The sequence below is a fragment of the Chenopodium album genome, chromosome 3 (genome assembly GCF_948465745.1).
Source record: "Chenopodium album chromosome 3, dcCheAlbu1.1, whole genome shotgun sequence".
Lineage (NCBI taxonomy): Eukaryota > Viridiplantae > Streptophyta > Magnoliopsida > Caryophyllales > Amaranthaceae > Chenopodium > Chenopodium album.
In genome coordinates, this window is record NC_137836.1 from 77,979,470 (window position 1) to 77,992,025 (window position 12,556).

The 12,556-nt window shown below is 36.2% G+C and overlaps 1 protein-coding gene across 1 annotated transcript; it reads right to left on the minus strand.

The window, feature by feature from the left end:
* Positions 1-877: 877 nt before the first annotated feature.
* LOC145617861 (uncharacterized) lies at positions 878-11,880 on the minus strand. Its single transcript, XM_081672619.1, has 9 exons — positions 11,501-11,880; positions 10,916-11,240; positions 10,593-10,817; positions 9,969-10,228; positions 7,317-7,522; positions 4,728-4,850; positions 2,724-2,909; positions 1,982-2,119; positions 878-1,570 (listed from the first exon to the last, which is right to left on the minus strand). The coding sequence occupies exons 1-9, from the start codon at positions 11,688-11,690 to the stop codon at positions 1,259-1,261; spliced, it is 1,965 nt and encodes a 654-aa protein (XP_081528745.1). The 5' UTR covers positions 11,691-11,880; the 3' UTR covers positions 878-1,258.
* Between the last annotated feature and the right edge of the window lie 676 nt (positions 11,881-12,556).

The following is a 12,556-nucleotide window of genomic DNA, read 5'->3' on the forward strand; positions in this document are numbered from 1 at the left end:
TCATTAATGACGCTGAGTACGACGTCATTACCTCTGGTAAGAAATTTGTATTTATTAGTAACGTAATGTATTTGTTTGATAACGATTGTAATGTACGGAGTAATATATTTTTTAAGTAACATAGTAATATGGCACCAATAAAATTCGCCAACAAGAATTCCCGTCTACTTGTACTATATGGCGCAAACTCTAAAATTTTTCCTTCCCAATTTTCCCTCTCCTTTTTTTTTTTTTGGCTTATAACGAGTTGGCAATTTGTAAATGGTAATGTATACTTGGCCCACTGTAGCAATATTCGGTTGAAATACGGTAAAGGCTACACATACAATTGTTGTATGTGGTCCCTACATACAACTCTAATTTGTTATGTTTCTATTGGCTGAAAAAATAGGCACAAGTTCCATTAAATTCAATTTATATTTGACTCCTAATTTTCTCCTATTTTCTGTTGATGTGTCAAATTTCTAATGGTATTGTATGTAGGGACAACATACAATGGTTGTATGTGTATCAGCTCTCCGAATACATTTGATTTGCTCTCCTCAAAATTGGTGTAGTAGCTTTGAACATCATACTCGTTGGCACACATTACGACGCTATAATTAATGACTAATAAATCCCTTAAATTTTACCTTCTTCTTTGCTTATTGAAATCAAACTTATGTTGTGTACCACAAATTTGATCCTGCCAGGTAAAATTTAACACTTTACAAGTTATTATTGTTGAAATAATCTTATATTGGTAAAAAAAAGTAACATAGGGCAAGAAATATAAGAGGTCATAAACAAAAGACTACAAGTTCAATCAATGTTAGTACACATTAGTTTATTGTACTATGGTTACAAGACAATGTGCATAGATTAAAAAAATTGAACAAAAGAATAATTTTGTTAATTAATCACTTTATTATGTTCGTATGTATATAGGAGGTATGTCAAACTAGTAAACTACCCAAGTTCCCTGTTTAATAAGGAGTTAAACCATCAGTCCGTCATACATATTATGTAGCACACTAGCATGGGATACCAGCACAGTGGAGAGTAGAAGAAGATCAAAGATTTTAAATATACATAACTTAGTACAAATTTGCTCCAAGTCTAATGAGCAAATTTATTCCTTGCTAGGTACAACTGGTTGTACGGAGTATTGGTTCCCACAAATATATTTTCCAATATATTTTTAGGCAAAGAAAATACATTACTTTGTAATTATGTTACAATTATAATTTTTTTTTTTAAAAATGTTACTATTATAACCTCATTTCAAACTGACACTCCGCTTATCTGAAGATGCTCTTTCAACCACTTTTCCTGTATGGCTACGCTTAGCAAGGGTGCTCTTGGAGGTTGTGTCGTGTCTACTTAGAGACCGTTGCAAGATACGAATTGGGATCCCGCCCATATCAAAGTCTTCTTTCAAAGATTTTGTCAAAAACCGTATTTCCGTATCTGACAGCACTGTTTTCCCCTTCACAAAGGCAACAAATGTTGGTGGTCGAGCCTTCACCTGTGTGAAGTACTTTACCTTTGGTTGTGCAGCCTGATCTTTCCAAGAGTGCCTGCTCATAACCTAGAAACAGAAAATCAACACCTTTAGGATCTGAAAATCAGTACGCTGTGGATCATCTGAACTAAATTCAAATTAGAATTTCATTAGCAGGCACTGATTCTTAATCAAGACGATACTTTGGCTTTTATATTTTATCCGACCTCAAACAGAGAAATGGCACCTTTGCCATATTTTGGCCACTAGTTTGTCTTCCACAGACTAGGAAGCTACCATGGCTAACCATTAGTAATAGAGTAAATCATGGACTTGTGAATAATTATCAAGAATTCAAGATCAGGACACCAGCAGATCCTGCTTCATCTTAGTCAATTAAGTCACAATTTACTAGCTAACACATTTTGACCCTTGTATCAAGTTGCCAAAAGAATTATCTAATATCTATATAAACTTTAAAGGACAATGGAAACATACCTTTCGCAACCAACGATTAAGTCGGGCTGTTGACAGCCGTAGACACCATTTCTCGTAAGTGTCAGTCACCTGACGCATGACTGCTATACGACCCTTTCCCTCCCGAGCAGAAACAAATATAACTGGTATTCCAGTTACCTGATGACAGGAGAGGGTTACTCAGTTTTACAAAAATAAGACATTTCATGACCTCAGTTAGGATTTTGGTGCATAACAAGTTAACAACTTAACAAGTCAAGGAGTAAGTTTATTTTAAGTACACGTTATAAGATATTTAGATATGACAATGTTACATCGATTACCAAAAATTGATGTTGGTGAGTAATTTTTCAAGAAAGAGAGGAGGAGAAATTCAAATTAGGGTTTCTTTATAAACAGAGCAATCTGTGAGACTGTGACAAACAAACTCCTTCCTTTCACTCTCTCTTCCCCGAGTTCCAAAACAAGGATTAAAGCCCAATTTTCTCAGATGCAATTAGTTTTCTTATTTCCTCACTCACTTATAACTGAAATTTGGACAATCAACTCCTCACCCTTAAATTCTCTCATACACTGCATACCAGACCCATTGATAATTAAAGCACAAATAAGTTTTGTGGGAATTAATATATCATTAGCGCATGGAAGATAATAGAACTGACTCATCAAACAAGCTCATATGCTTAAATCTTGAAACACTATCACAAGTGATAAAAAGGACTAGCAACAGAGAGCTATAGAATGAAAGTTTTAAAAAGCAAACCTGCGGTATAAGTTTCTGAATCTCCTCAGGAACAGCTTTAATGAAGTCTTCATATAATTTAGACTTCTGCTTTCCTTTCAAAAGATCCATTTTATTTACGATTACTATCAAACCACGTCCTTCTTCCACTGCCTGTCTAGCTATAACTATTTCGGCATGCTTCATGCTCCTCTTGGTCTTTGCAACCTAATAGCCAAAATGAGGAGGCAATAAACAATCAAAAATTTATTATGGTACACTAACAAGAAGAGGAAGCAAATCAAATCTATATATAGAAAGGCACAATTTGAGAGAGGGAGAGAGAGGGCAGGCTATATGCCAGATGGGGGAATCTCTATTGCCTCTATTACAACAGTTTCTCACACAGCTAAAAGGAATTGAACTAAATCTAAAAGACATTATGCAATCAGCATGCTAGGAACTTGACACAGGAGCTGCATACTTCAAGAACTTTTAGCACTATTACTACTTATATTTCTTACTTATATTTATTATTTCCTCTGCTACAGTTTCTCGAACTTTCATTTTACAAATTGTTTGAGCTTCTGATTTTACTATGTGCTATTCTCCAATCATCGTGATTGTTTTGATTCAAAAATAGCTTTTCTCATATAGTTTCAGGCAATGATGCATGGCTCAACAACCTCTTCAAACCCCCACCCAAAAAGGTTGGAGTTGTCTCACTTTTTGATGAAGTGAATGGGTTAGCAAGAAGTTGCTGATGAGAACAAGTAATGAAGATTTCAAAATTCAAACCATCTCTTGGTTACAAAAAATTACTATCAAGATTTTGTCAATGAAAAATATTCTTCTCCATATTAATGCTACGTAGCTCAAACAGTGGAGTTCATCAAGAGTTCTTTACGATGAGCTATATCATTAAAACTGAAGGAAATGGTCTGTCCCATAGCAATTTGGCCAATATCGTCCATGGAGCAGGGACCTGGCCAGTTAAGCAAGCTCAAGCCCATAAATTATGGTAGTAATTAGACCACCTGTTATCTATTGAGCAAAGTTGGCAAGTTAAAGAAGATCACTCCCATAGCATTATTGTGGCAATTCAAAGAAGAGGATCCATTGTGGATGTTTTGGGCATACAAGAAGAAGAGGATCCATACAAGAAAAGATGAGATTAAAGATGAAACTACGAAAGTAACAAGGGTGGAGTGGGTTAAAATTTAAGGATTTAAAAAATGAGATGACAAATTGTTTGGGCATGTTCGGTCACGCCAAACAGAAAATAATGTGTGGTGATTGAAGATCAACAAGTCATTCATAGCCCCAGAGAATCATAAATGGTGAGGTGAGATAATTCTTTCCCAGACAAGGTTCTTATTTTAAAGCTTTGCCTTTTATCTGCCAGCTCTATAACACAACTATGTATGAAAAAATGACCCACTGTAGTAAGTAGAGATCCTCTCACAGCATAGCAAAAAAAAGGTATAGCTTGAAGAAGAATTGGAATGAGAATTTAAGGCAAATAATGGCTTTGCTGAAGATTACAGATGATAACATAGCATTACTAGTTTACTACCAATAGAATCAGTGGCAATTTGAAAATCCGCTACTTGAGCCTTGGCAGGAGAATTCTCGTTTCTTTTTCACCCCTCATAATGAATGGTTTGCTTCTTAGGAATCAATGGTGATTTTCAAATTCTATATTTCTATAACTGCTTTCATTCTAATTCAAAGAAAAATAAACTCTAATCATTTGACTAAATGATTAGCCTTTCGTAAACAACAATTCTAAGGATTTTGAATGCCCAATGATAAGGCTGTGTATATAGCTACAGATGGAATCTGGACCTACTCAGACCCTGTCTTACCAAAAATCATACAGGTTGGTTGTAGTTGCAGTTCTAAATACCTCTTTTGCTTTTATACCTTATTCATGGTATGGTTTACCTTATTATTTAAACTGAATTATATAAAATCTTCTTATCTAAATAAACTGTCTAATGTCAACCTTAAACATAGCACTGCAAGGGAGAATCAATGGCTCACCTCCTCTCCATCAAGAACCAATGCAATTACATGAGCCCTCATAAGATTTTTCCTGGTTTGCATAATGCTCAATGAAGCAGGGCCTTTCTCTTTTGTCCTCTCCAACCAGCCAGCAGTGTCAACCTGAAGAAAGTAAACAAAATATCATTCACATTTTTGGAAGTCATAAATCAGAAGTCTGCTAATTTGACATTTCATGTGATACATTTTGGAACATCCAGGAGAGTGTGTGATAGTACCAAACATTTAAGGAGGTGAAAGATTATATATATTAAAATTAGTTTGAGAAATTTAAATATACTTCAGTAGAGCCACATTAATTAGGAAATTATCATTATCTGAATTCCTGAAGTATGTTCTTTCCGTGCATATTTATAATATGAAATCTTCTAAAAGCAGTGTCTAAACGCATCAAACAAAAAGTCTTAGCAGCTAAATAAGGTAAAATAACTGAATAACTGTCCTTAAGATTTGAGAAATATGATGGAGGCTTTAGGAACGGTAAGACAATACAAAAAAAATAAGAACAGTAAGTTCTTGACCTCTATGTGACAGTAATATAACAGTACTACTGTATAGAGCGTATTTAGAGTAATACTGAGAGTTCATAGAGCAGGCTATTAGGATAACTAATTGTAAATGTATGATTGGAGTAGATTAATATAAAACTGGATCACAGAAACAACCTCTCAACTATTAATCAAGGACCATCCACACAAGACATAATACAACTACTTATGAAAACGTTCTTAATGCATAACCAGACTTAGGGAGGAAACAGGGTTAAAAATTAAACACTGATAAAGACCAGCCACAGAGTGACCAATACAATTTTCCTCTACACATGTCAATAGAAGAAATTTAGACCACATTAAAAAGCTTATGGTGAAATGGGTTATTGAATACAGATCAAGACTTTATGAAATTGCGCTATAAATATTTTCTCATATTGGTAAGCATCTATAGGATGTTGTACAGGTTAAAGACTTTATGGAACCATAATTTTATATGTACAGGTGCAGGGTTTGATATTTTAACGCTTCTTAAGAATATATGGAACCATAAATTACAAGACATATAACAAACAAGTTAGAGAGCAGTTATCCATATAAGGGACTTGGTCTACATGACCCAAGCCTGAAAAGGGTGCAAAACACAAGAAATACAGCCGGAAACAAGCTGCGAAGAACCAGGGAGCAATTTAATCAACAGCGCAGAAGCCACTTGATTAGGCATCTTTAGAGCACTGTGGTACTACATTATGGATCTTCTTCACTTCAATCATGACAATGGTTAGCCCAAAAAGATTATGGGCTACTATATTAGTTTCTCTGCTATTGATCAGAAAAGAAATCTTTTAATTTATCTTGATGCAGAAGTACACATCAGAAATGACCATATTCATAACAGCAGTGGTGGATCTTGAAAAAAATTCTTTAGAGGGTCGATCAAAATTAAATGTGTTACATATAAATACAATCATACAACTGAAGTAATACAAACAAATGAGATCAATATCGCCAAATTTATACTTCATTAATACATCCTAAGGTTTAGAATAGAATTAGAGAAACAAGTAATAATAATAGCTAGAGAATCTAGATGGTAGGAGATAACGTAGGTGGAAAGGTCAAAATACTTAAAAGTGGGTTTTAAGCTTTAGCTTTGCAATTGTAGAGTATATTAGAAACCATATACGTAGTAGATATAGTTGGGCCTACTCTTACACATTATTTTTACTAGGCTATGTCAATAAATTACAATAGCCACCCTAATAGTTTTTGGGCTTGGACCAGGGGCCAGGCGCCTAATCCCCCCCCCCCCTCTCTCGATGATCCGCCATTGCATAACAGAGATGAGCTTCTGCATTTTACAGCATCATTTTAATTGCAAATGCATCCATATACACCTCCTGCTCTTGGGAATAGAAGTACTTAGCATGCACTATTCTAGCCCAAATCATACCGAATTAATGGACAATGAAGTAATAGTAAATGCAGGGTTTGATATTTGTGACAATAGCTATATACACTATATTAAATGATGCTAAGACGTCCTTGGAGAACAAATATTTTCCTAAAAAAATTATATCACACACATAAGCATATGGCAACTTCTTCTTCAAAGATGATATGTAAATATTATTAAGAGCAAATCAGGAAAGAATGTATGGACCAGATGTGCATAAGAACACCGGAAAGGGCTGATGAACTTATCAAGGATCAAGGCTCTCAGAGTCTCAGATTGCATCACATATTTTAAAGGACTTCCATATTATACCACAGAGTCACAAACACAAAGGATGTAAAAGCAAGCTAGCAGACCAATCAGGTATTTTATGTTATCTATATCAACTATAGAACATTCTATGTTCATGACCCATATGAGAAGAAAGCAAAGCAGAGGACACAAAATGATATATATCATAAAGAAAGTATTTTAAGAAGACATGGCAAACAATAGTTATAATACTATAAACAGCTACAATAAAATATTTTTCTTTGATCATGCTATTATTTAAAGTTCAATAAGTATCACCATGAATTACCAAAATAAAAAAATAAAAGGATAGAACAAGAAGCACTCTACCATATATACAGTTCTGCCATCATACTGAAACTGAGCTCGAATAGAATCTCTTGTCAGACCAGCTTCTGGTCCCACCAGAACACGCTCTTCTTGTAATAATGTATTCAGTAAGGTTGACTTTCCAACATTGGGCCGTCCAACAATTGCCAGCTGTAGAGGTAACTTAGATTCTTCAGGCTCAGGAGAGCTTTCCAGAGTAGCTTCATCTAAGAATACAGAGATTTTATATTCAAGAATAATAAGATCAAGCAAAAACAAGCTTGTCGAATGTGGTAAACAGGATCAAAATTAGGCAGTAACTCAGTAGTCAGTACAGTAAGAAAATCAATATTTTCATTAGAGATGGAAAAGAACCATCATGACGACTCTCTCCGTACCAGAATAACTGAAACGTTAGACTTTTTTCACTATTCATATATTAGAATTGACCATAAATTTTTTATAACATAATATTATCTTTAAAATAATTTTCATTGATAGTTAATTATAGAAAAATAAAGTCAAACTAGTGCATCAGCATGTGTGCAACCTGTCAGTTATTTGGGAGTATAAGACAGTTTGAAACAATAATATAATATAGTATAACCATGACAATGCAACAGAATTTTCACATATCCTCAGTCACAAACTGGAAAAAAGACCGAAGGGAGAGAAAGTGTGTAAAAACACATGCATGTGCACCGCAATGTGAACATGAAATCATGCATTCCTATGCGCCTCAGAGACACAAAACTGAGAAAGAAAACTAAACTGGTGCTATGAATCAGCATAGCTTAAAAACTATCAAAGGCAAAACTTAAAAGAAAAAGAAAATGGTTGAATATTAATCATAAATTGGAAATTACAGAAATGTCAAATGTGCATGATATTTAGCTCATTATTCTAACATACTCCGTATTAGTTAGCATGGCTAGCTGACAGATGTTGAAATAAATGAACATTTTAAAGTAAGGGTAGCATCTTCAAATGCCACTCAAAAGCTAGTTTTAATCTTTCAACTTTTTTCTTACTTTCCTTTTGCGCATGTGCAGATTGACAACACTGTTGGCAAACAAGACAAGGAAAATTAAGATCATGAAGGGGTAGCAAAAATAAGGAGCAGAACAACCACGTAGTCCAAAAACCCATCCTCCTAATTCTTAAGCACAAACAATTATTTACTGTGGCAGATTATTAATTATTCAATGGGAACTTAACAAAATAAACTTGTCCATATCGTTTCCCCTTGTCAGTAGTTCTACAATTGTATTCCTTCCCAATCACTAATGTTTTTCTTTAACAGTAACTGATGTTTTTTCTTTTGAGAAGGGGAGGGGGTAGATGAGGGGAAGCTGTTGTTGCAAACTCAATAAGTTTAGTAAATTAGCACACATACAGACATACTGTGTAATTATATAAAGACAGCTGAAGCCATTTTGGAATTATTAGAATTTTCCTATGATGTGTAACAGCCAAAAGGTACACTGAGGAAGTGAGGAGCCAACTACATGTTTTCAGTGGAAAGAAATTATTGAACAATGCCGCAAATATTTAGGGGCCGTTTGGTTGGGGGTATTCAAGAAAGGGAAAGGGAATCAACTACCTTAAATCCCTTTGATGATGTTTGTTACACACAATCAATCATTCCCTTTACCCTTCCTATCACCCCATTTTCCTCTACTTTGATCCCCCCCCCCCCCTCTAGGGAATCACTCTTTCCCCCAAATCCCTCTTCACCCAACTGCCATGAACACCTTGTAACTACCTTTGACCAACATTGAAAACACCACCCAACAATCAAAACCACCGCCCAGAACAATAGCCGCCGCCTAGCCGCCATCACCATTGTTTAACCACCAGCAGATGCACCGCCCAGCAACCATAGCCGCCGCCTTAGCTGCCATCACCATTGTTTAACCGCCGCCAGAACCACCGCCCAACTGTTGACACCACCACCATCAACCGACCCAACTTCACCGGCATAACCGGCCTCTCAAATCGCCCTAAACCCACCGGAAAAAACCCACCCTCCTTGACAACCACCCCACCGAAACCACCCTAAATCCACCCTCCCCGAAAACAATTGCACCAAATCGACCTTAACCCACCGGAAAACCCATCCATGTGAACCACCTCACCCAATTCGACACAGCCACCACCCATATCTCCAAAACCTCCAGATTCACCACAAAAAACCCTATATTTCTCCATAAGCACCCCAAGTTACCCACAAACATCTAAAAATAATCCTTAACACCCTATAAACAACCAAACAACTAGATCTAATAAATAAGAGAAGAGGACATCAACGGCGGTAGAGGGGAGGGAACCAGTGGCGGCAAGGGCAGGCGATAGGGGAGACGGTGGCAGGTCGTGAGGAGGGCGGTGGCTAACGTGGTGGTGGTGGTGGTAGGTGAAGAGTAGATTTAAGGGGTAGTGGTGGTTGTAGAAGGAGAGTAGTGGTGGTTGCAAATGTGATTCCCTTTGTATATGTAAAACAAACAACAATACAAAAAATGAAGGATTAGCTTTCCTTTCTCTTCCTTTCCCTTTGTTGATTTCATTCCGTTTAACTTGTGCGAACCAAACGGCCCCTTAGAAACAGCAATGACTATAAATGATTAAGATATGCAGTCTTCAAGGGCATTTTTAGGAAGGTCAAAAATCACATACCATTTATGATTTGGAGCATATGCTCCTCCAGCAAGGGCTTTAGAGCACCATAAAGTTCTGACATGCCCAAACCAGTCTCAGCAGATATAGCAATAGGGTCACCAAAACCTAATCTGCATGCTTCACCAGCAACTGCTGCAAGTGACCCATCTGACTCATCTAGAGATTCAGATTTATTCATCACCAGAACAATTTTAATTCTAGGCGCATGCTTACGCAGCCACTTCCCAACCTGTAAATCCATGGATTGCAAGCCATCTCTACATGATTAACAGAGGGAGATATCAATATATACATAGTCTGTCACTTGTTGTCAAATTATGAATAAAGTGTCAAAAGATAGGGAGTAACTAGCACTCTAGCAGGCAAAGGGATCAAAACCATCTTTCACATAAACCTCCTTGATTTTATAATACCTTTGAATATCATGCTCTGTGACTTCTTAAAAGTTCTAGTGTTTATAACTTAAAAAGTCCCCAAAAGTTAACCTTAATGCACTTTTCTGTTACAAAATCATTACTAATTTCTCAAATCTGTTCCAGCAATTAAATTTTCCATCACATTTTCTGCTTAAAGATAGGACTCACAAGTCATTCTGCCCCATACCAAAGAAATAGCACATACCTTGCAGCAATCAAGAAGATGGCAAACTGGGATCTCGACAACACATTGGCTGTCATATCTGCAGTTCGTCCAAGGATAGACCCTGAAGTTGCCGCCGCTTCTAAGCCAGCTGAATCAAGTACCTGGAACCGCAAATCACCCAGTTTGGCAATCCCATCCCGTATATCACGAGTCACGTGATCAGCAGGAGTGTTGTATACAAGAGCCTCTCTCCGCTGAATTAAACTACAATGACAACACAGGCATTAACATAGACAATAAATATCACTAGTCACTCTACACAACTATCACTAAAGATTTCGAACTAAACCAAAATAGTGTACCGGTTAAAGAGGGCAGATTTGCCCACATTTGGCCGCCCCACAATAATAACAGTAGGAAGCAATTCCTTATCAACCTGTGTAAAGTCCACCAGCTTCTTGCTCAAACTCTTGGTTTTCACTTCTTCAACAAGATTCTCCTCAGCAAGCTCGGATGCATTGCAGTTGAAATCCGACTTTTCAGATATGCAAGTGCTAGACCCCGGCAAACTACAAAAACCGGCAATGCTTGTGCATTGGCACCTTAAAGGCGAGCTAAGTCCTAATCCAACACAACCTCCTACTCCTACTCTACCTTTTCCATGTACCCAATTACCTAATAATGAACCTGAAATTTCAAAATTTATAACAAATTTTTGAGTTCTAACTTACCAAAAGAAACCAATTACTCAAACGAGACTCAAAAATATATGCAATCAAATCAAAATTCCAATTCCTCTAGAACTACAACAATAATTCTCCACTTATATTTTAACTAAAACAATGAAAATCACATAACTTCAAGTAAACCAACATAACTATATATAAAATAAAACAATAAATTAAAATAATAATCGAAAAGTGATAAAAGATTGAACTGGGTATTACCAAAAATTGAAGTTGGGGATGAATTAAGAACATTTCCACCATTGCAAAGATAATTTGAAACTGGGTTATCAACCAATACACTAATACTTCTGCTGTGAATTAAAACTTGAGAGCTTGTTTGGTAGAGAAAACCCAAAAAAGGGTGTCTCCTTTTTCCAATAGAAATTGCACGAAGCCATGAATTCGGCATCACAGTGCTTTCTTACTGTAAATCAAAATTAGCTTTTGGGGGTTCCTCTGAAATGAATTAAGCTTGAAAATAATTTGTTGTTTTGTTCACTATTTTCTACCAGTGGCATTTGCAATAACATTGATGAAAGTGCGACTCTATTTTTTCCAATTTCAACTTCTGAGCAAGAATTGAAACTTGGGACTTTGGGAGAGTTTGAAACCGAGGACTTAAAATGGGTTTTTGGCACTAGAAATGGGCATAGAATGGCCCGGATCAATATGTGGGCAAAGCCCGGAACAGCATCACACAACACAAGAGTGCCACCGAGTGGGACATGAGCCGTGCATGAATATTATTTTTGAAATTTTGTTTAGAGGTACTTTGGCATGACACATGGGTTGACTAGTCGGGTCTCAGATGTATATGAGCCCTATTTATAAAAGATCAACGTGCATGAACTCAACATGACATAGTTATTCCTCGGTGTATTAGAGGCATGGGCTTTGTTGGCATGAATGTGGGTCTACATCACCTAGCATATGTCCCGCTTAAACTTTTGCTTTGAGTAATCATACTAACTAAAATATCATATTTACACCGCGATTTTGAAATTAAGATACGAGTATAATTCTACGTAGTTAGGGCTTAGGAATAGTTACCATATTTAACCCTTGGTAAATAAATTTTTTCAATAGGTCTTATTGAGTAAATAAAAAATACTCTAAAATTGAATCTATTTTTTTAATCAATTTTCACTTACCGTGTCAAGTGACCACCGAATAGACTAAAATGTAGTGATAATTGTAGAATTATGGACATTTTGGTACACTAGTAAGTGTTAAGAAATTAAATGTTTGGTGTCATCCATACTTTTTGAGTAGAAT

Excerpts from the sequence above, each read along its gene's own strand:
- LOC145617861 (XM_081672619.1), bottom strand. The coding sequence starts at position 11,690 with ATGCCGAATTCATGGCTTCGTGCAATTTCTATTGGAAAAAGGAGACAC. Across the intron at positions 11,241-11,500 it reads ATCCCCAACTTCAATTTTTG|GTTCATTATTAGGTAATTGG; the intron begins GTAATACCCAGT and ends TTGAAATTTCAG. Across the intron at positions 10,818-10,915 it reads AAATCTGCCCTCTTTAACCG|TTTAATTCAGCGGAGAGAGG; the intron begins GTACACTATTTT and ends TTGTCATTGTAG.